Source organism: Protobothrops mucrosquamatus, unplaced genomic scaffold (genome assembly GCF_001527695.2).
Source record: "Protobothrops mucrosquamatus isolate PMUCROS unplaced genomic scaffold, P.Mucros_1.0 scaffold_167, whole genome shotgun sequence".
NCBI classification, from domain to species: domain Eukaryota; kingdom Metazoa; phylum Chordata; class Lepidosauria; order Squamata; family Viperidae; genus Protobothrops; species Protobothrops mucrosquamatus.
In genome coordinates, this window is record NW_015386243.1 from 191,301 (window position 1) to 214,517 (window position 23,217).

The window sequence follows — 23,217 nt, forward strand, 5'->3', positions numbered from 1 at the left end:
AGCATTTTGCAAAGCATGCGTTTAGATGTGCTCTTGGCATGTAATACAATATCACATTATTTTGAGATGAATTAGTCACAGTCTAAAATCACTGGAATCCAATGTAATAAAAAAAAAACCACCAGATCTCTAGTTAAATCTTCTCTTTTTGATGTCAGGTGACCTTAGCAAATCTAATAAACAATAACATTCCAATGTTTTATTCCACATTTTTTACAAATTATCAACATCTAGTTTGATCGTGTTCTCCATCTATTTTTGTGAATACACCATAGGCTTAGAAATTTCCCAAACTCCTGCCAAAAATACAAGAATTGTATTATGAGTTTCAAAAGCTGCAAGCTGGCATTGGGTTAGAGCAGGGGTGTCAAACTCAATTTCACTGAGGGCCGCATCAACATTGCGGTTGCCCTGGGGGGGCCAGGTGGGTATGGCCAGAGTGGGTGTGGCCTGCTAGGTGGGCATGGATGGAGTGGGTGTGGCCTACTGGGTGGGCATGGCCAGTTCTACATCATTCGTGTCAAGGGTGCCTATGGGGGCCTGGGCAGGAGTGGGACAGATCTGAGGGTCTCTGGCAGAAGGGGGTGGGACTGGGGCACGTGCCAAGGCATGGTTCCCCGGGGCAAGCGCCAAGATAGCCACCACAAAATTGTACATTGGCTCCCAGCTGGCCTGGGCCAGGGCCAAGGCAGCGGGGGCCGTTCCCTCACTGTTCCAGGATGGCTTCGCGGGCCACATGAAACCACTTTGCGGGCCGCATCCGGCCCCCGGGCCTTGTGTTTGACATGTCTGGGTTAGAGAATCAGGGAGGGAAGAGGTGAACTAAACTTGCATCTATGTAGTCAGACGAGCAGAACAGGGAAGATGATCTATCCGTGGACAAGATTTGATCACCACTAACCCATTGGGAAATCTGTTTCATGACCATTGAGGCAACTGATTCATCCTTCCCCAAAAGGTCATTTCAAAGTATCCCTAGAGACAGAAAAATGTTCTTCAGCCTGGTGCTTCCCTTGAGGCAGCGTTTCTCAACCTATGGGTCGTGACCCCATTTGGGGTCAATCGACCATTTCACAGGGGTCGCCAAGCAAGGTTGTCCGCCATTTTTTTTGTCTGCCATTTTTTTCCCCCTTTTCCGGCGGCTGCCTTACCTCCCTTGGGCTGGGCCAGCTGGTGGTCGGCCTGCTCCGTCTCTGCCGCTTGCCAGCTACGCCTCGGCCAGCGCAGGGGGCAGAACCACGCATGCGCGGCGCTCCCGGGCAGGGAAAGTCCTCGACTTATGACCGGTTGGGTAGTCCTCGACTTACGACCGGTTGGGGGTCGCGGCATTAAAAAGGTTGAGAACCACTGCCTTGAGGAATAAGAAACACTTTTGTAACATCTGATTATGTCAAATTCCTTTACAGAATCTGAGAAGATGCAAAACAGAATTGTGGTTCTTGTTATCTATATTACTGCCTTCGTCGCTGGTCTGCCTTGCAATCTTCTGGCCTGCTACTCCTTTCTGAGAAAAGTACGTCGCAAACCTGTCCCCATAGATATCCTGCTGCTCAATCTGACCTTTTCTGACCTTTTCCTTCTGATCTTTTTGCCCTTCAAGATGGCAGAAGTTGCCCTAGATTTCAAATGGCCTCTTCCTTCCGTTCTTTGCCCTCTGGCAAACTTCTTCTTCTACAGCAGCATTTATATCAGCACCCTGTTCCTCATGGGAGTCAGCATAGAGCGCTATCTGTGTATTGCCTACCCTGTTAAGCACAAGCTGAACCGCAGACCAACCTACGCAAAAATTGCTAGCCTTTTCTTCTGGTTTTGGGCTTGTTCCCATTGCGGTTGCATTGTCTTCATTGTTCACTACCTCCCTGGGAGTCCATGGAGTCGTGCAAATAGTACTACTTGCTACCATGAATTCTCCGCTGAACAGCTTAACATTGTCCTCCCTTTCCGCCTGGAGCTCTTCTTTGTCCTCTTCTTAATTCCTTTCCTTGTCACGGTTTCCTGCTATGCCAATGTGATCCGCATCTTGAACACCATGCCAAACATTAAGCCCGAGAAGAAGCAAAGGGCCATGGGCTTAGCTGTGGCTACTGTGCTCAATTTCACGGTGGCCTTTGCTCCCTACAATATCTCCCACGTTGTAGGCTATGTGCAGAACCGTAGCCCTCCCTGGAGAATAGAGACATTCTGCCTGACTTCCCTCAATACAGTATTGGATCCTGTTATTTTCTTCTTCTCTTCCTCCACCATCCGGAGGACATTTACGGAATGTTGGATTGGCATCTGCAACAAACTCCGGAAGCATAGATCCGCCTGCTGTCCGTGTTGCTGCAGGTCTTGTAGGGACAATGTCAAAAAAAGAGAAACTGGTGAATTAACTCTTGGAAACCTCCCCAGTATACTGGCAGGATCTAGTACACCCACACCTTTTGCAACCCTTGAACCATCTGTGACATTAGATGGGTGATCACTCAGAAAAGTAGCATCATACAGAGCAGTAACTTCTGACTCCAAAGGACACGTAAGCTAAAAATGATCACAACGTCAAATATATCCAAGCAACTGTGAAACTTGAAAAAACGCCTGCAGAAATTTCATTTTGAGTGACAACTAATGATCAAATCATGTTTGGAAAACTTGGCTGCTCCTGATTTGCTTGTAGCAACTTTGGGTTGTTTTGATTATCATCAAAGATAAGATGACATCTGCCTATAGATCTTAGACTTTCAAGACTTTCAGAGAATTCCATGTTCGCTTTTTTGCAAAAGAATCCAAACTTCACAAAGAGTATTTGAGACTTTGTCACAGGTAAAGAATAATACATATGAATATCCAGCTGGGTCACAGATCTTTGCCCCCAACAGTTGAATGGGTACAATGGAACACACTGATAACACAATAAATATTTTCTCATAGCAGCTTTTACGATGCCCATCCCCTTAGAAAAAAATTCACTAGGTGAAATAATGAGCTGGTACTGTTCAAAACCCCAAACCAGCTAGATCAGGGGTGTCAAACTGCCGGCCCACGGGACGGTTTCATCATACCAGAGCCGCGCCCACCCCATTGCTGGCAATGGCGAAAAAGCTCCGATACGTCACACAACGTAACGTGACGTCGCAAGTTTGACATGCCTGAATACATGCCTGAATAGAAATTTGAATACAAAGTAGATATGAAAAAGATGTAAAAATGTATGGATTTTATAAGGATCAAACTGTGTTTGATAAGATTTTGTTAACCTCAGATGAGAAATTAAGAAAATGTATAACTTTTTGTTAATTTTGGATATGGAAAGTGAACAAGTGAAAGAAACAATGACAAGATGGGCAAAAAAAATTGGCTATAATATAGAATTAGAAAAATGGCAAATGTTATGGGAGAGAAACTACAAATTAACAATGTCAACTTCATACAAAGGAAATCTGTACAAAATGTTTTATAGATGGCACCTGCCGCCAGCAAGATTAGCAAAAATGTTTAAAAATATGTCAGACAGATGTTGGAAATGTAAACATAACATAGGCACGTACTATCACATTTGGTGGACATGTGGTAAGGCAAAGGCCTATTGGAGAAAGATACATATGTGGTTAGAAAAAATATTGGGTGAACAAGTGGACTTTAAACCAGAACTTTTTTTACTAGGTATTATGCCTGAAAAGACTAATAAGCAGAAATTATATTTAATCTTACACATTACTACAGCAGCGAGAATAATTTTTGCACAATACTGGAAGAATGAAGGACTGCCATCAGAAGAAGAAATAATCAGGAAAATATTGGAATGTGCAGAGATGGATAGATTAACTATGAGGTTGAAAGATAAAGAAGATACAGATTACTATCAAATTTGGAACCTATTTTATTCTTGGCTAGAGGAAAGAATGAAGGATTAGGAATTGAACATGTATTAGCATAGCAAACTCCAGACAACTTGTTGATTGGAAAAATTAACATATGTTGATGAAAAAAAANAATATTGGAATGTGCAGAGATGGATAGATTAACTATGAGGTTGAAAGATAAAGAAGATACAGATTACTATCAAATTTGGAACCTATTTTATTCTTGGCTAGAGGAAAGAATGAAGGATTAGGAATTGAACATGTATTAGCATAGCAAACTCCAGACAACTTGTTGATTGGAAAAATTAACATATGTTGATGAAAAAAAAACACAATAAAATCTTTATTAAAAAAGAAAGAAAAAGCTCCAATACGTCACGCGACATCACGTGACGTCGCGAGTTTGACATGCCTGAGCTAGATCATTCTTTTCTTTTAGCACTTGATTGCTGCATCTCCACTCCTCTGACAGTCACGGAGCCTGTGATGGACCAGTATCTCTTAAAAATATTTGTCCAATATGATATCTTTGTTTGAAGGAATTGCTTGTGTAAACTCCTCTGAAACGCAAGGTTTCTTAACCTTAATTATATTTCTGTTCAGTTGTTTAGTTCTTTCGCCTTAGAAATAGCTATCCCAACTTTTAAATCTCAGAGTAAGACAGGGAGGGAAATGAGACTGTGGCAACATTCTGCCAGCAGAAAACAACATTTCAAGAGGTCACATCTGCCTAGAAGATTCACCGGCCTAGATCTACTTTTGGTAGGGTTTTTTTTTTTAGCAGGACCTGAAATGAACACTGATGTGAGATTACTTTAAATCTCCTGAATCTAATTTTCAGTTGTGTGAGAAACCTCAGACGCAACATTCACAGATGTCATTCTGGAACCAACGTATCTTATTTCACCTTGTTGGTTTTGATGGGAAATTGTATGAAACTAGATTATGGTAGATAAAACTTTTAGAGATTCAGAAGAAGCCATCTGCCTGACACCATAGAGAAAGAAATATCTTTATGCTTTTTGAGTGATTACTGTTGAAGTAGCTGCATGTATACAAAGCTCTAGGCCTCGGGTGTGTATTTTTCTATGCTGAAATAAATGGCTTGGTTATTTTTCTTAGAGGCTGTGTTCATTCTTATTGAAAACCAGACAATGTGTTGACTCTGAGATTACTTTCAAGGATGGATTTGGGCAAACACATCTTGTACGTCATGTATCTGCTGTTTCACTGTCCAATTTATCATGGTTTCAAGTAGGCTTCCCATCCCATTCCCACATACAACAGCCTCCTGAAGAACATCTGAAAGTGACACCTTAATCAAGGCTGATTACTATGACCATAGTGGTGGCAGCAGGAAGAACAAGGCGGTGTTGCTGTCTTGTGACTGGTGGATCTTTAAAGAAACTCACAGTAGATACCCATCCTTACCTGGTGATGATGCCACTTAGTTTGGTGCTGGTGATGGATCATAGAAACCAAACCTGGAGAGAAGGGGTGATTTTTGGCTTTTTGGTAGCTTCTTAAATCAAAATCATTCTTTTCCAAGCATGGTTCTTACAAAGTTCTCTGCAGCAAGAATTCCAGCAACTGAACTGTTTTTGGTTTCGAACCAATTTATCCCTGGAGACTTTCTGAATTTCTTTCTAAGTCTTCTTGATTCACAATGGGGAAGCTTGCAACTTTGTGTTTGCATAACAATATCCTCTTTCTCAATTGGTAAACCACATTTTCAGCAACGTAGGAATGGCCACTAGGACCTACCGTAATATAGAGGCAATGACCATAGCCCAGAGTTTTGGTAATGATGGATAGCATAGACATGTATTCAAAGGTCTTCTTTTCAAGTCCTGCTTAATGCTCCAGAGCAGGATTTTTCTGAAATAGGCCAGAGATTTGATATCTCTCTAAAACTTGTCCCCATGGTCTTATTATGTCTGTTCAGAAACCCAAATAAAACATTGTGAAACTGCATTTAGTGGCTCATATTCTGCAGAAGACGGGGAAGATATCCCAAAAAGGAAACACGTGTTTTTTTGTGAAACCTGTTCCTGTAATTTCTCAATCTATCATAGTGGGGCTCCTGATGTAAAGGAGCAATGTTTAAAGTAAGGCAGATACAAAATGCCAAAAATGTAGAACTCCCTTGAGAACTAAAGTGGTCTTAGTGCAATCTACAGAACTTAGAGGAAAGAATTACTTTTTTGGTCTGACTTGCCATATACAGTGAATGACAAATTACTATTCCACCCAGCCTGATATTGCTGACCCTGTATTCATATAATACTCAGGGGGATAGCTTCCAGAGAACTGAAGGAGACTGTTAAGCTTAGGGTAATGAACCGATTAAAACCCAATCACTCAATCAGAATAGAGCTGCGAACTTTTAAAGATACCATGGAATTTGATGAGAAAGAAGGAAAGAAAGAAAGAAAGAAAGAAAGAAAGAAAGAAAGAAAGAAAGAAAGAAAGAAAGAAAGAAAGAAAGAAAGAAAGAAAGAGAAAGAAGCCACATATTACACATGGTAAAATAAACTTTTTTTTAAAAAAAAGCAATCCAATACTTCTTCCACCCACCCCTAAATGCATACGTGCATAAGTATGAATTACTATCAGACAGAGTTGAGAAATAGAACTGCCCTAAAAAAGGCATCTCTATTCATACAAGTTTAGATTTTGACCAAATGAGGAAGTAGTTGAAACCAAGAAAAGTAATTATATTTCTCAGGAAAATCACTGGAACGTGATGAAGTTGCTATTGCTCCAATTGTAAGGGCAGCGTATTCCAAGAAATGCAGTACACTGTTGAATTCCAATTCACACCAGCTGCATGGTTAATGGTCATGATGGGAGTTAATAATAACAATAATAATACTAATAATATTAATAATACTGATACTCATACTGATAATGATAATGATAATGATATTGATGATGATGATGATGATGATGATGATGATGATAATTCACCATCAGTCAGTTGCAAAAGGCAGCCTTACTAGGAACTGCTTCCATCCTGCGACAATATCTGTAACACCTCAAACATCCAGATCTGCCTATCCCAGGTCCTTGGTAAGGACTCAACAAGTAGACAAAAATGCCAAATCCAGTCTGAACATCTGGCTGACTGTGCGATGATTAATAATAATAATAATAATAATAATAATAATAATAATAATAATAATAATAATAATAATAATAATAATAATATTGACCAAGTATTTGGACAGATCATTATCTAATAGAAAGCGCTGAATTGTAAAAGGATACAAGTTTCCTTCTGTTGTTCCACTGTATTACTTATTGTCATGAAGTACTTTTATTGAATTGTAATCTTCCAATCGATAGCTAAAATTGAAGTGGGGCCAAAATCTCATCCAAATATTAAGCAGATCTGACTCTGCTTAACTTTTAAAATATCGTCTTTTTTAAAAACCCTCAAAAATAGGAAAAAGTTTAGGCTTGATCTGAAGATTTATTGTTGGTCACTGCTTTTAGTTTTCTAGTTTAGTCTCCTGATTCTTATGCATAAGTGTGATTAGCAATAAATCCCAAGTTTAATTGGATCTTCATATGTAGACTTGACCTTTCATGCTTTACATCAGCAGAGTCAAATTTGCTTAATGCTTGGATGCAGTGGTGGGATTCAAATAGGTGAACAACCAGTTCTCTGCATGGATGCCACTTCTGGAAGTCCATTCTGGGCCTGGGCAACAAAAAATTAGCTACCAGTTGTGTTGAACTGATGCGAACTGCCTGAATCCTACGACAGGAAGGAAGGAAGAGAAGGAGGGAGGGAGGGAGAGAGGGAGGAAGGAAGGAAGGAAGGAAGGAAGGAAGGAAGGAAGGAAGGAAGGAAGGAAGGAAGGAAGGAGTGGTGGGATTCAAATATGTCAACAACCGGTTCTCTGTGTGGATGCCGCTTCCAGAAGTCCATTCTGGGCCTGGGCAACAAAAAATTAGTTACCGGTTGTGCCGAACTGGTGCAAACTGGCTGAATCCCACCACTGCTTGGATGGGTAGCTGCTAGGAAATCCCAAGTTGAAGAGAATAAGATTATATTGAGAAATTTTAGGGGGGGGGGGGAAACACCCAGAGAAACAATGACAAATTACTTCCATGCTGTTACCAAGAAATATGCCCATGAAATCAACAAATGAGCTTGGCAAGAGATTACTCAATGTTGACTTTTATAAAGCAACCGTCTTAATAAATACATAAATCATACAGTATGTACATATTTTAGTCTTCATAAAGCTAAGGTCTCTGTGAAATAAACCAAACTGCCCCCTACAGTTCCTTTACTTTCATTGGTATCTGGACTAACACCATGACATGAACCTTCATTATAAATATAGAAGCATCTCCCTTACTGAAACATTTAAATAAAGATTTAAATAAATTGTCAGTCAAAAGAAGAAGCCTAAAATATTTGTATTAAATAAAAGTGTGAAATCACACCAGTGCCCTGGACTAGAACATGCCAAGAAAAAAAAACTTTGAGAAATCTTTCTAGTCCAGAAAAAAAAAAAAACTGTTTTACATGCAGGTAATCCCCTATTTACAACCACATTAGGACTAGAATTTCCATGATTAAGCAAAGGGTTTGTTAAGTGAGTCACACCCAATTTTATGACCTTTTTGCCGCGATTGTTAAGCAAAACATGTGGTCATTAAGTGAAACATGTGGTCATTAAGCAATCCTTTCCCCCCCCCCATTGACTTTCCTTGTCAGAAGCTAGCAGGGAAGGTTGCAAATGGCAATCACATGAGCTTGGGCTGCGAGAGCCGTTACAATGCGATATTGCAGGCTGGCTTTGCCCACAGCCAGCAGTTCGATCCTGACCAGCTCAAGGTCGTTACAGCCTTCCATCCTTCTGAGGTCAATAAAATGAGAATCCAGATTGTTGGGACAAAAGGCTGGCTCTGTAAACCACTTACAGAGTACTACTACTACTACTACTACTACTACTACTACTACTACTACTACTAATAATAATAATAATAATAATAATAATAAGAAGAAGAAGAAGAAGAACAACAACAACAACAACAACAACAACAACAATACAACAACAACTTTATTGTCACTTTGAATATACACCAATCGGTATACATCAAAATGAAATTTCGTTGCTTACAGCACTCAAAGGGCCACAACCTCCGATATACACTCCTTGTTCGTTTCAGAAGCGGTAAGAAGCGGTATGTAAGTCTAAGTGCTATTGCTATTGCAATAGTCATAAATATATACCAGTTGCCAACCATCCCCATTTGGATGATGAATACTATTTTTTTTCAGTGCTGTTGTAACTTTGAATGGTGGCTATATGAATGAATAGTCGAGGACAATATATATATTTATCCTTGGGGAAAAATTACTGTAGCTTGATATGGGCATGTTCTTCAAAAGACTGAAGGTGTGCCATGCAGAAGAAGGCCATGATCTGCCTTCATTCATACTACAATGTATGATCTTGAGATACACAAGATGAATAAAAAAAAGATGAATGAATGATGGATGAGCAATGATAGGGGGCAGGGAACATCTATCTATCTATCTATCTATCTATCTATCTATCTATCTATCTATCTATCTATCTATCTATCATCTAATCTATTTACCATCTATCTATCATCCATCATCCATCTATCTATATCTATGTCTCTCTATCTATATCTATGTGTCTATCTATCTATCTATCTATTTATCTATGTGTCTATCTATCTATCTATCTATCTATCTATCTATCTATCTATGTGTCTATCTATCTGTCTGTCTGTCTGTCTGTCTATCTATCTATTTATCTACCTATCATCCATCTATCATCTATGTCTATCTCTATTTCTCTATCTCTATCTCTATCTCTATCTCTATCTCTATCTCTATCTCTATCTCTATCTCTATCTCTATCTCTATCTCTATCTCTATCTCTATCTCTATCTCGATATAGATATAGATATAGATATAGATATAGATATAGATATAGATATAGATATAGATATAGATATAGATATAGATATAGATATGGCTGGAGATAGAATTAAAAATGTGACTCTTAGGTGCGTCCATGTTGTGTCCAAATAATCACGATCACCAAGAGTAGATAAAATGTTTATAAACAATTAAAAAGTTTTAAAAAACAGTTTAAAAGCAATAAAACATTTAAAATTATCGGCAACCGAGCTTTCGTCGGACTCTCCCGACATCATCAGGGTTGCTGAGGCGGTGTTTGGGAGGGTTTATATACAATTCTCACATGCCTGCATCCGGCTACGCGAGCGCGTAACCGGGCCTCGGTACACGCGCTCCTGCACGGTGCCTGTTTTGTCTTTACCCGCGTGTAAGCGTCTTGCCTTCTTTCCCTGTTTGTTGCTATGGGGTCTCATCTAGATCCTGTTTGTTGCTATGGGGTCTATATCTATATAGATATAGATATAGATAGGGCTTTTTTTGTCATAAAACGTCCAGAACGGAGTTCCGGCACCTTTTTGGGATGGAACCTTGTAGGGTAGGCAAGGTGGGTTGTATGACGTGTGTGAGTTCCAGCACCTTTTTTTTTTTTTTTACAAAAAAAGCACTGGATATAGATATATAGAGATAGAGATAGAGATAGAGATAGAGATAGAGATAGAGATAGAGATAGAGATAGAGATAGAGATAGAGATAGAGATAGATGATAGAGATAGAGATAGAGATAGAGATAGAGATAGAGATAGAGATAGAGATAGAGATAGAGATAGAGATAGAGATAGAGATAGAGATAGAGATAGATAGAGATAGATAGAGATAGAGATAGAGATATATCATCTATCTATCCATCTATCCATCTATCTATCATCTATCATTTATGTTTCTCTATCTGTCTATCATCTATCATCTATCTATCCATCTATCATCTACCTATTAAATTTATAGACCGCCCATATTACCTCAGGATAACTCATAATACAAGAGCAGTTTGAGAGAGGAACCAGTTTTCAGATCAGGGAGTAGAAGGCGTCTGCTTCCCTCTCTCCTGTGATACTGATGCTAAGGCTATAAGTGGGAAAACATTTAGGTCCCCTGGACCTCATTCCAATTCTTTTTGCAACCTCGCTCATTAACAGCAAGCTGCCCTTTCCTTCCATTTTCCAAAAGGAAAAAACATTTCTCTGTGAAAGCTCATGTCATTGCATAAGTGCACTGACTGCTCCATACTATTTTTTTTATTATTTAGTTTAGTTGCCTGTCTCTCCTTTCATTCAGGAATTCAAGGTGAAGGACCCAGAATTTCCTCCTTCTATTTTTCCCCATAATTCTAAAATAGATTAAACTGAGAATAAATGAGTTGAAGGTCTCCCTGTTTTTCCTATACATAAAACCAGCTATGCAGAAAGTGAGAGTTGCCTCCAGCACCAAATATTAGGAAGAAGGTGTTTAAGAGGGAGAAAGAAAAGTTCTGTCCATCCCTCTGTTCTTTTTGCTGTTAACAGCCATTGGCTGTAGGGAAGAACCTGAAATATTATTTCCAAGGTACTAAAAGAGCATACAAGACACAGCTTCCCTACTCCAAAAGGACATTTTCATAAGACATCTTACTAAAACATAAATGTTAAGGATCCTCTGTCCGTTTTTTTTTCTCAATATATTTTAAATAAACAATTATTTTTGCCCTGCTGGCAGAGATAACACACGTCTGATCTCATTGGGGATTGTGAACACCTTAGCCTTTGAGAAATGCATGCCTACACCCCGGTGGTGAACTCGGTTTCTGCAGTCTGTTTTCCAGAGAGAATAAAAGATCTCAGAAGTTGTAATTCTTCTGGATCGTTTACACTGATTCAATTGCCCAGTTCATCTTTCCAATCTAATTCAAAAAATGTGAACAGATTACAATTGAACGTTCTCACTTCTCCACAATTTCTGCTGTTAATCTCATCAAATGCTTTGCAAGATCAGCTTCCACTTGTGTGGGGAGCAAACCCCACATTTAGAGCCATTGAATTCCTCTGCTGTCTTCTCAGTGCCATGTAAAATGACCCCCAAATATATATATATAAAAGGTGCAGACCTAAGATGACATTTCTTTAGCTGGTCCCTCACCTGTATAAATTCTTGAGCTTATTATTTGGTCAGACAGACTATGTATATGCTGCAAACATACAGCACAGCTCACATTTGTTCTTCATCGTGGATGCTGAAAAGACCAACTCCCTTTCTGAATGGTTAAAGTATGATGGTCTAATCCCATATGTTGGAGACTATAGGACTGCAGGATACTGCAGGAAATGAAGAATTCAGGCAATACCACTGTCTCCCTGTTGGGTCTTTGATTTCCCATGAGCCAAGAAAATCTTCATCCGGATGGAGCTATATTTCGCTCTCAGCGAGTGCCAAACTTGAACAATCCCATCGTCCATGGCGGAGGACAGGAAGTAGAAGATGAGGGGATCCAGAAAAGCATTGCATGCGCTTGGAAGCAGAGCCACGGTGCGCCACCAAACATCCTCTCCATAGATGAAGCCTACAACATGGGATACGTTATAAGGGCCAAAACAGAGGACAAAAACAGACAAAGTGGCCACGGCTACCCGTATTGCGCGACGTTTCTTCCTCAGATGGAGATGCGACCCAACCAGGACACGGATGCATCCAGCGTAGCAAAAAGCTGTGATTAGCAAGGGGAGAAAGAACAAGACCACAGAGAGTTCCAGCCGCACAGGAGCCAATAAAGCCAACTGATCTTCAGTGAAGTTGTGGTAGCAGGAAGAGCTGTTACCAGCGAAAAGGCTGGATTTGGTGTCCCTGGAGATCTCGAGAGCAAAGAGGAGAATGCCGTGGAATCCCACCAAGCTCCAGATCCCCACAGAAACCAGAAAGGAATAGAAAGGCTTTTTGTAAACTTGATAATGGATGGGATAAACAGCTCCCAAAAATCGCCCCGCACTCACAGCCGTTAGGAAGCCGGCACTGGTGTAAATTGTGCCAAAATGAATCAAATTGTAAAGAGGGCACAGGAAGCCTGGCATCGTCCAGTCCATCTTTCCTTTTTCCAGCATCTTGAGAGGTAAGAAAAGGATGAAGACCAAGTCAGACAGGCAAAGGTTGATCATGTAGATGAGGTTGGGGGTCAAACGAACCCTGGCACGGCAATAGAAGATGTAAAGGGCCAGGATATTGGAGGGCAATCCCAAGAGGATGGTTGCCCCATAGACCACCAAAGACACGATCTCCCAAATTGCCATTGCACCAGAATCAGTGCGCAGGAAGGAGCAAAGCTTGCCTGTCTACTTATTGCTCCCGTCTATTTTCAAACAGCAGAAGCAGCTGCCGAGAACGTCTCAGGTTTAGCTGTTAAATAGTTGGGTGTGTGACAGAGAATGAGTGACTGAGAGAGAGAGAGCAGATGCAAGAAGCATGGAACAGGGCAGCCCTTTGATGAAATGGACCGTGAGAAATTGTTCAGTGAAAGCGACTATGAGCCAGGGCAATAAAGCCATAAATCCCGGAAAGTCATACGAAGTTTCTCATGGCCCACTGGACTTATGCCTGGGCTAATCTGAGCTACAGGAAGACGGAACAAGTGATGAAGAAAGAGGTCCGAATCCCTAGAAGCTGGGACACTGCTGCAGGCCTGCAATTCTGGAAATAAGGAATGAGTCCTCTGATACTGGAATTCTCTAATATCCAAAACCTTAAACTTTAATGGGGGTTTTTTGCATCATTTTTGCCCAGGTGCAGAATGGACTTCCGGAAGCAGCATCCACACAGAGAATCGGTTGTTGACATATTTGAATCCCACCACTCCTTCCTTCCTTCCTTCCTTCCTTCCTTCCTTCCTTCCTTCCTTCCTTCCTTCCTTCCTTCCTCCTTCCCTCCCTCCCTCCCTCCCTCCCTCCCTCCCTCCGTTCCTGTGGTGGGATTCAGCCAGTTCGCACCACTTCGGCAGAACCTGTAGCTAATTTTTTGTTGCCCATGCTCGGAATGGACTTCCGGAAGCAGCATCCATTCAGAGAACCAGCTGTTCGCGTATTTGAATCCCATCACTGGATCACAGCATATACAGGCAACAATATTTTGGGTGAAAGTTCAGGTAGTTAGAGGGAAAAGTTACAACCTAACTAAAAAGGGGGACTTATGACCCGGATCCAAAATTCTGACAGTATCCCCCCACCACCACTGATCATGTGACCACACTTTGGGTGCATTTGCCATGTCCCACAGTTACATGACAGCATGTTTACAATGATTTTCAAAAAAAACCCTGGCATTTTTTATTTTTGGCAAAACTGTGCCAGAGCGAAAAATGGATTTGCTGAATGACCATGGTGTTCGCCCTTTATAACCAGCGTGTTCACTTACCGGGTGTCACAAAAAAAAGGTAAAATTGGGTCAGTCATATGACCGACCCATTTTATGACCATGATGGCTTATAATCCTAAAGGGCAGGCTCCATTATAGTTGTTATCCAAGGACTAATTCTTGTCAAAAGGAAGAGGGTCAAAAAAGGCAATAATGGCACACAGAACTATGAAATGCAAGCTGCACATCTCTTTATGTACATTGGGCCGTGTGTGAAAAGGGGACAAGCCATCACACATCATTGTGGCCAATATTTGAACTTTAAAAATAAAATTAAAAAAAGCACCGACACCCCGTGGAAAAAGCTTACCCTGTAATCAATCCCTGTTGGCTTTATGTTGTTTTCTTACCAGCACATCGCATTAACAATATTAAAAATGCTCATCTATATCAATCAGCCAAGTAAAAAAAGGATAACCTGTTTCTATGTGACCTGGAATCTTTGAGGGAAAGAGACAGATGCAGGAACAGATATTGATATTAAATATAGATATTGATGATATACAATAGATTCGGGTATATATGTGTATACATTCATTACATATTCAATCTCTGTAAATTACCATTGGATACTAACCAATGCCTTTTTTTAAGTATCACACACACACATATACATATCCATACACTCATATATATACATATATCTATGTGTATATATGATGAACAAGTAGAACAGGGAAAGAGAGGAGGTGGGAAAGAGAGAGCCAGGAACGCAACAACTCGCAAAAGAACAATCAAGAATGCAAAACAGGAGGACTATCTGGGCCCGGTCACGAGATCGAGGAGCCGGGTGCAAAAGGCACCACTCCCATAAAAACAGCCACCCACTGATGGTTAGCCACCCTGACAAAGCCGGCAGGAGGCCGGCGAAAGCTAGGTGTTTTTAATTGTAAATAAACTTGTTATAGTTTTATCTCCTGGTGGTCTCACAGTTTGTGATTCTCCAGACATATATCTATACACATAATTTAAGTAACATGTCGTATTATATCATTTCAGCCTGAGGGTGAAAATAGATTGAGTTCTTCAGGAAGGAAACATGGTCCGATGACTGGTGGAAAGTTTATTCTCTAAACTGAGTCAACCAGGAAGGACAAAATTATCTCTTTAATGTAACACACCCCTGATTATAGTACATCAGCTTTTAGTTGTCAAGTAAGCGCTATCAAAGAGAGAAACTCTTCTTTTCAAAAGTGAAATGATCTGGGGAGCTTTTGGGAGGGTTGTCTTGGGGAGGGGTTAGTATTTATCTCAAAGATTTATTTCCTAACTGAGAAGATGGTGAGCCAGATAGATAAAGGTAGTCCTCGACGTACGACCACAATTGAGCACAACATTTCTGTTGTTAAATGAGACATTTGTTAAGGGAGTTTTGCCCCATTTTACTGCTTTCCTTGCCTCAGTTGTTAAGTGAATCGCTGCAGTTGATCAGTTAGTAACTCGTGAATCTGTTCAGTGAATCCGGCGTCCCCACTGACTTGGCATGTCAGAAGGTTACAAAAGGGGATCACATGACTTTAGGACACAGCAACGATCATAAACATGAACCAGTTGCCAAGCATCAGATTTCTGATCACACGATCATGGGGAACGCTTCAAAGGTCGTAACTGTGAAAAATGGTCATATGTCACTTGTTTCAGTGCTGTTGTAACTTTGAATGGTCCCTAAATGAACTGGTGTAAGTCGAGGACTACCTGTATATGTTATTGGCTTCTTCAGCAAAAAAAAAAAAGCGAAATAGATTTGGAGAATCATCATTTATGATTTGTAGGCAGCAATGGTGGCAGTACATTCAGACTTTGCCAACTATTCCAACAGAAGTGTCTTCTGTATACACTCAGAAGACTGGGAAACAGTGTCCAAGGGCCCCTCTGCCAAGTCCTTGAGTTGTAGGTCTATATAACAATGCAACAAGTCAAGAAAGCAGTCTTCCAAACCCATCACCAGCTTCCCTCACTCTTGGAGAAGCAGCCATTTTAATTACATGTATGATCCACCCACTGGGACCAAAACCCAACCCTCTATTTATTATACCGAAGAGTCACTAATACTGTCTATTGATTTCCATCACAATGCAAGAAACTGTTGTGGGTGGGGGGGTTTTGGGGGGGAATACTGGGAAAGTTCTTCCTTTTGGTATAGTACACAATGCTTTGGAGTTTCTGAAGGCATTAGAGTCAGCATCTTCTGGAAGCATCCAGCCCTAAGGTGTGTCTTCCCCAGATAGCTAAGCACTTTGCTACACTACATTTAACTGTGTGGACTCTATTCTGTCAACACAAACAGCCTCGTCAATCAGCCAGACTTCCATAGCAGATCGAGCTGTTGCACAGTTGCGTGGCACAAAAGCAAACAGGGTGGTGTTATCTGATAAAATGTCCAAAAGGTCAGGATTGGTTAGAGGGTAAATGGGGCCCATAATGACTTATCTAGCCAGTGAATGAAGAATATTGACCAAATTACTGTTTGACCTCCCCTGGCTCCAGCTGTTGTTTGCCTTCCCTCTAAGTGGTGGGCATGGTTCACTCTCCTCACCGCAGCTCCTTCCTCCAATGGTGTTTGTTGATTTGCTGATGGCTGGCATCTTTAAGTGCCACTAAAGCTTGTTGATGAATAGGATGCCTGCTTTCCCAGGGAGAGGGCGTAAGAATGACTTGCAAATTAATCCCATTTGCATGCCTAGCATTTGACAAGGAAACAACTACAGACTCTACCGTCCTTCTTCAAATTATAATTTTCTGTGGTACTTAATAAATTGGCCGAAGGGGAAGCAGGTTTCCAAACCGACACAGGTATATGGACTATTCTTTTTCTTTAAAAATTCCCTACCCAGCAAGAAGATCTCCGGCCCCAGCATATTCTTCGTCTGTTTTAAATGTTAAGTGGCAAATGTCTAGTGATTTTTATGCAAGGGAGCCTTTAGTCATGGGAAACACATTCTGCTATTAGTCGTAAATGAATTCTATGAGTGATTATACCCACAGCCTCCCTGGAAGAACAGCAAACCTTCTGAACATTGGAGGACAACCCAGAATAAGCTTGTCCCTAATATATAATAGAGTATAATAAATGTACCATCGTACATTTTGGAATGACTTCATAACAGATACAGGCAATCCTTGACTTGCAATGATAATTGGGATCAGAAGTTCTTTTGCTAAGCAAGATAGCTGTTGAGTGAGACACACCCGCTTGTATGACTTTGTATGGCTGAGGAATTCTGGGAGTTGAAGTCCACAAGTCATAAAAGTTTGAAGACCCCCTGCACTAACCAAATGGGCTCGGTTTGCCCAACCCATTAAGCCACATACACAAAAACACAACTACTAATCAAGCTGAGATTGTTGGATTTAATGTACCTGGCTGAACAAAACTAACTGCACTCTGAGAAGGACAGAAGGAAAACGGTATCTAGGATTATTGTTTAATTTATTTTGAAAAACTGATTGGTAATAGATCTGACATGGTTGTTTTATTCATGCCATGGCAGAAGATACAACCTTAATTGTGCCATGGCAGAAGATACAATGCATGGCAATTTGATGGCCTAAGTTGCAAATTAGGGTTCTCTAGTGAGGAAGATCTCTAGCTTGAAAAGGTCCTTACTACATGAACAACCTTGAGCTGTTCTATAATAGTTTCTAAGGGGTGGATTGAATATCAGAAAGAGAGGAGCAAGCTTTATCAGTCATGAAAAAAAGACTGTCTCGCCAGTGAATTAGGTTTATATGTTGAAAGTTGACCATTATACCAGCCATATACCTCCTGTTGTTGACTTGGACATACAGCAATATAAACATAAATGTTGGTTTTATTAGCCCCTTATCCTACTTTAACTTCCTTCTTTTACCTGCAGAAGTCTGCTATTCTTTGTTGTAAAAAGAAAGCTGTAGACACACCCAATTCTAATCCCACTTCTCCGTTGGAGAGTCCTGATTTCTGCAGACTTGAGTAGATCAGTGCCTCAGAGCTGCATACTGGATACTGTCTTCTGATTGAGAATCTGTTTCTAAGTCTACATTGATGGGATGGGGCCGTGATGCCAAGTTCACCAAGGAAGAATAGTGCAATTCCTCTTCTTTGTTCATCACATTCTCATAATCCATCTTGGTGTCATTCTAAAACAGGAGGAGGAGGAACTTGTTTAGGTAAAGGATATTAGATCTGGGTGAACAGTATACTTAAATGTGAACAAGTTCAGTCATCAGCAGCTTCAAATGATCTGAGAATGACTTCACTTTGCAATTCTGGAGAGCCATTACCTGCCAATGCAGATCACATTTTTTTTTACCTGACCTAATGGATCAAGTGAAATTCAGCTTTTAGATGTCACCTAATCAAAACCGATTTGAAGTCCAAGTACTTGTATCAACGTATGCCTTGTGACTTTTCAAATTCCCTTATATTTTTCTTGATCATTCTTAGCGAACAACTCTTTTCTATTTTTCTTTGTGTGATGGGGTGTTTGTCAGCTTATTTTATTGGTGAAGGGAATGAACACTGACGACGCTACTGTTTTCTATCGTACAGCTTTTCGTTATTCTGAAGCCTATTTAGGTGGCCTCGCTTCCTAAACTGCAAGAAAGCTACACTTAAACTGAAAAAGTCCCATACTCTCATTATAAGTAGAGGTTTACAAGGCTCTGGCATCTCTGGCATCACTTTAAAATGTGCATGTCACCTTTAAAAATAAAGGAAAATTGCTTGCAAAAAGTGCATAAAGTCAGTGTGCACAAAAGCATATGGAAAATGTGCGTGGCAATGCAAACAAAGATCTTTGCAGACCTTCCATTTTTCAAACAAATCTACAAGCTCATGCAGAAATGGCCTGAAGAAGATTTCATGCTGGAAAAATGGGAAATTAGCCCGAACTGTCCGTCCTTGTTCATGATGCAATTTCTGTTTTACATGTTGCTAAAAAAAAGGTACAAGGACTTTATGAAAATAAAAGCTGGCAAGCCCAAGAGGGAAGAGGATCAACAGCAGACACCCTTGGGACTACATCACATAGTAAAGAAACTCAGCCCAGAAAAGGGAAGCGAATGTTTGTCTTTTTAAGAGAAATAAATTACTATTTCAAGGGTAATCACTTCTCATAAATTGTACCCAAAAAAAAAAAATCTAAAAAGAAGAAGCTGAATCAAAAGACCATGACCAGTTTCTCATAAACTGGATTTCAGATTTCCTCATCTCAAGCTAGTATGATAAATAGAATAGAATAGAAATTATAGCCAAAGAAATCTGGTGAGGGTCACATCTGGTGACTCCTGTATACCTGGCCCTGATCTTTGAATAGAAAATCAGTAGACTATAATATTGAGTATTATCACTAAAATCACTTTGTAGGAGACCTACCTCTGTTCATCTGCATGATCTATTCAAACCTTTCTATCTCTGATATGGAATGAAACAGGAAAGAAGAAGGACTGCCTGCCTTCCCCAAATAGATTCCTTCCATATGTGCTGGTTGAACATTCTGAGAACTGCAATCCCACCAATATCTGAGCTACAGGATCAAGAATGTCCCCTGTTCATAAACCACAGGGATCCGCCTCAAACAGGACATGTACCTTGGGGTGCAATGTAGGTTTCTTTACTACACTGTAGATCACGTTGTTCTCTGAGGAATCTAGTCCCATATTTGGAAGAATGACTCTGTAATCAAAAAGACATTAACTGCATGAGATTATTTGATGACCTGGGTTTGTGTTGCACCAGTTGCCTTGCTATCATTTGTTTCTTCTCTTCAAAATAACTTTTTAAATACATTCATACATACATACATACATACATACATTCATACATACATACATACATACATACATACATACATACATACATACTAGAATAAAATATGGGGAAAAAGATTTCTTAATAGGAGACAAATTTGTATCTCTAGCTGACCTCTCCTTTGCATGTTTTGTATACCATCACATATATTTCCCTTTTTTACTTAGGATCCACAAGAACTTTGCTATCCTTCTTTGTAGACTGGAACTAAAGTGACTTTGGAGCAAATACACTGCAAAATAAGGCTATGGTTTCAAAGGTAGACCTCCTGTATGGAATTTCAGCAGCCAAGGAGGCAATCATTTGCTGTTTTGTACATCTAGTCAGCCTCATGGAGGTCTGATATAGGCTTGCATGAATCACAACTGATCATCTTCAAATTAATATAATGTAGCATCCTGTGGAAATTAAGTCACTCCACCTCTGCAAGGTGAGCCTCAGTTGACCACTTTGATCTACAAATGCTCAGAGATGACTTCCATTAAACAAAGGGAAACACACACTACTCACTTGGTTAGAAGAGCAGTATTGGGCATTTGATAAAGGACTTTGGAGATAAGTTGTACTTCAGCCTTCACTTCAGCCATCACTGAAGCTTCTTCTAAGAACTGCAGATCCCTAATCTAAAGGACTTTATCTTGACCTCTACATTGAACCAGGTTTAACAGCAAGGATTGTTAAGACTTGTGGTATCAATTGGGGGTCCATTGTCAATCCCTGTAAGCTCCTGGTCCTATAGCTACTCTTTCTTCTCCCTGCTATAAGGCTCTTCACATTCTCTCTCCAAGTGAGCAAGCAGAAGCTCAACTTGTTCAACTTCTCTGTCTCCCAGAAGATGCTGGAGAGCCAAAGAGAATGGCAAATAGATGGACTGTGGGAACCATGGTGAAAAGGAAGCAATAGGCATATTTAGAGAAAGGGCAGAACAGGTCAAGAGCCTCTTAAAAACTGAAGCCAGCAGTGTATCCTTCACGATTTCTTAGATCTCTTGTCACTTCACTATCATACCTGGAGTAAATAGTATGGTCGTTTAACCCACTGTGGGAGAACTGGAGTCTTGCATATGAAATGGAGCCATCTTGCTCCTCGTTCTGGCAGTCTTGGGGTCTGCCCGTTCTACCTTCATTTAGTCTGCAGTTGTTATTCAGTGGTACTTCTCGCTTGGCCTAAGGGGAGGAGAAAAAAATATCTTGATATTCCAGCCAGGGAAGACTTTACCAGAAATAATACTGAGCCTCCAAATTTCATAGCTGCAGTAGAGAGGAAGAATTTGATCAGTGCAGCTTGTTAGAAGATGAAAATCTGGGTGCTGGCCAAATGGTATCCATTTATGACCTATTTGTTGCAATGATGTCACCCTTTGATTCTTTGGAAAGCTCAAGATGGTATATTAATATCTCTTCTCACATTTCAACTCTATATGAACTCTATGAGATAAATTAGATGAGAAAGAGAAACAATCCCCAATTCCCTTTCGTTACATCCTCAAAACAGTACCAGTTTAGGAGCAGGTCCAGTCGCCCCCTCTCTCTCTCTCCTTCCTTCCTTCCTTCCTTCCTTCCTTCCTTCCTTCCTTCCTTCCTTCCTTCCTTCCTTCCTTCCTTCCTTCCTTCCTTCCTTCCCTCCCTCCTTCCTCCTCCTCCTCCTCCTCCTCCTCCAGAAGTATTATAGGCTAATACCACAGTCACTGGATTTAAAAGAAGGAGGAACATTTAGGGTATTAGAACTGGAAGGGGGCTAAAAGGCCTACAAATCCTCCTTGATTTCCTCTCCACCTCTACTGTATCGTAGAAAACAATCAAAAGTGAGCCTTACCTTCCTCACAAAAAATGAGCCTGGTCTCTGTGAACTTCCAATGTCTGAATGTGTTGTTTTCTTCCTGCAAGAGGAGAAACAGAATTAGGTCATCTCCAGGTCATGGTTTTGGAACCAGGTCACGGGATGGATGCTGTGATTCCACTGTGAGCATGCTGCTGTTCCTGTGGGATGGGCCCAGTCCTAGCAAAAATGAGGGGTTGGTACTTCATAACTGTAGTGGTTCCTGCAGAAATGGCAACACCCAATATAGGCCATGGTACCCCAGTGTCATGCTGAACACCACTAGTAAGTTGCCCTTTTAAGGATTCACTAGAACAGGGGTAGACAACCTTGGCTCTTTTATGACTCGTGGACTTCAACTCCCAGAATTCCTGAGCCAGTCCACAAGTCATAAAAGAACCAAGGTTCCCTACCCCTGGAGTAGAACATTTAGTTTGCTGGATCTTATTTCAGCCTTTGATTCAATTTGATCTTAATCTCTCTGGCCTAAAGACTGCAATAAAGGTTTGATTTGATTCTGATGGTACCTCATTTCTCATCCTGTGGTTTTCTTTTGAAGTGTCTCCCATCAGTCAATTATGGAGCAAGGAATCTTGTAAAATATTACCAAGCAAAAGTCTGCCTTGGAAACAGTGAGCTTCCCCACCATCCTACCCTATCCTATTAGCTGGATTGATACCCTGCAATAGTCAGATCAACTATTGTAGACCATAGCCTGCAGGCCATTGACTCTTGCTTACCATTTCTTACAGCCATAAAGCAGCAACCCCAATAAGATAATAAGGGCAAGAACCACGCCAAAGCTAATCAAGGTTTGTTTCATCACTGTAGCTGTGCTATCTGCACAATACAAATGAAAAATGACAAAGATTAGCAGGATCTTGATTTGATTTTATGTAAACTTGAGTACATGACCTTTATTTGCTTATCAAACCTATGCCAATCAATGCCCCATCATATTTCTATTCATGTAGCTTGCAGGCTTAGAGGAACCCAGAAGTGGTAAACAGCAGAATAACATTCAACTACTGCCATTTATTTGCTTATACTCTGGAAATATCTTTGTACAGACTCAATTCTAAGTAAGGATAATAGTAAAAAGAAAGGCTTAAAGCGTAAATCTTATTTTCTCAATTCAACCAGTCATAAAATTAATGGTATTTAATGTGCAATGTTCCCTCAACTCCTCTTGGCTTAAAAATTCATGCATGTGCATGCACAAACACATATAAATAAATGTATATAATTGGGACAAATTTATATATTGGGGGAAGCTGCACAGAAAAAGTTGGATATATTTGGGAAAGTTATGTTCAAAAATGTATACTAGTAATAGATCATTATGGAAGCTGGTTTAAATGAAAATCCATATATTAGGAATGTTAGTATAAATATGAGAGAGTGAATGAAGGAGAGAAATA

The 23,217-nt window shown here is 40.3% G+C and overlaps 3 protein-coding genes across 3 annotated transcripts in view; 1 reads left to right on the forward strand and 2 right to left on the reverse strand.

Annotated features, from left to right (window-relative positions):
- Positions 1 to 1,417: 1,417 nt before the first annotated feature.
- Positions 1,418 to 4,379, forward strand: LOC107292507 (free fatty acid receptor 2-like). Its single transcript, XM_029285195.1, has 2 exons — positions 1,418 to 2,333; positions 4,282 to 4,379. The coding sequence occupies exons 1-2, from the start codon at positions 1,418 to 1,420 to the stop codon at positions 4,377 to 4,379; spliced, it is 1,014 nt and encodes a 337-aa protein (XP_029141028.1).
- A 7,743-nt stretch (positions 4,380 to 12,122) lies between these two features.
- LOC107292517 (G-protein coupled receptor 42-like) lies at positions 12,123 to 13,070 on the reverse strand. The gene has a single exon (XM_015821618.1). The coding sequence runs from the start codon at positions 13,068 to 13,070 to the stop codon at positions 12,123 to 12,125; it is 948 nt and encodes a 315-aa protein (XP_015677104.1).
- Positions 13,071 to 17,545: 4,475 nt separating this feature from the next.
- Positions 17,546 to 23,217, reverse strand: part of CD22 (CD22 molecule) — a 29,914-nt gene continuing 24,242 nt past the window's right edge. Inside the window, exons 14-18 of the mRNA XM_015821630.1 lie at positions 22,537 to 22,636; positions 21,794 to 21,857; positions 20,987 to 21,144; positions 19,759 to 19,843; positions 17,546 to 18,306 (exon numbers count right to left, since the gene is read on the reverse strand). Of these exons, the coding sequence (XP_015677116.1) occupies positions 18,145 to 18,306; positions 19,759 to 19,843; positions 20,987 to 21,144; positions 21,794 to 21,857; positions 22,537 to 22,636 (569 nt within the window). The 3' untranslated portion in view covers positions 17,546 to 18,144. The remainder of the gene's footprint in view (positions 18,307 to 19,758; positions 19,844 to 20,986; positions 21,145 to 21,793; positions 21,858 to 22,536; positions 22,637 to 23,217) is intronic.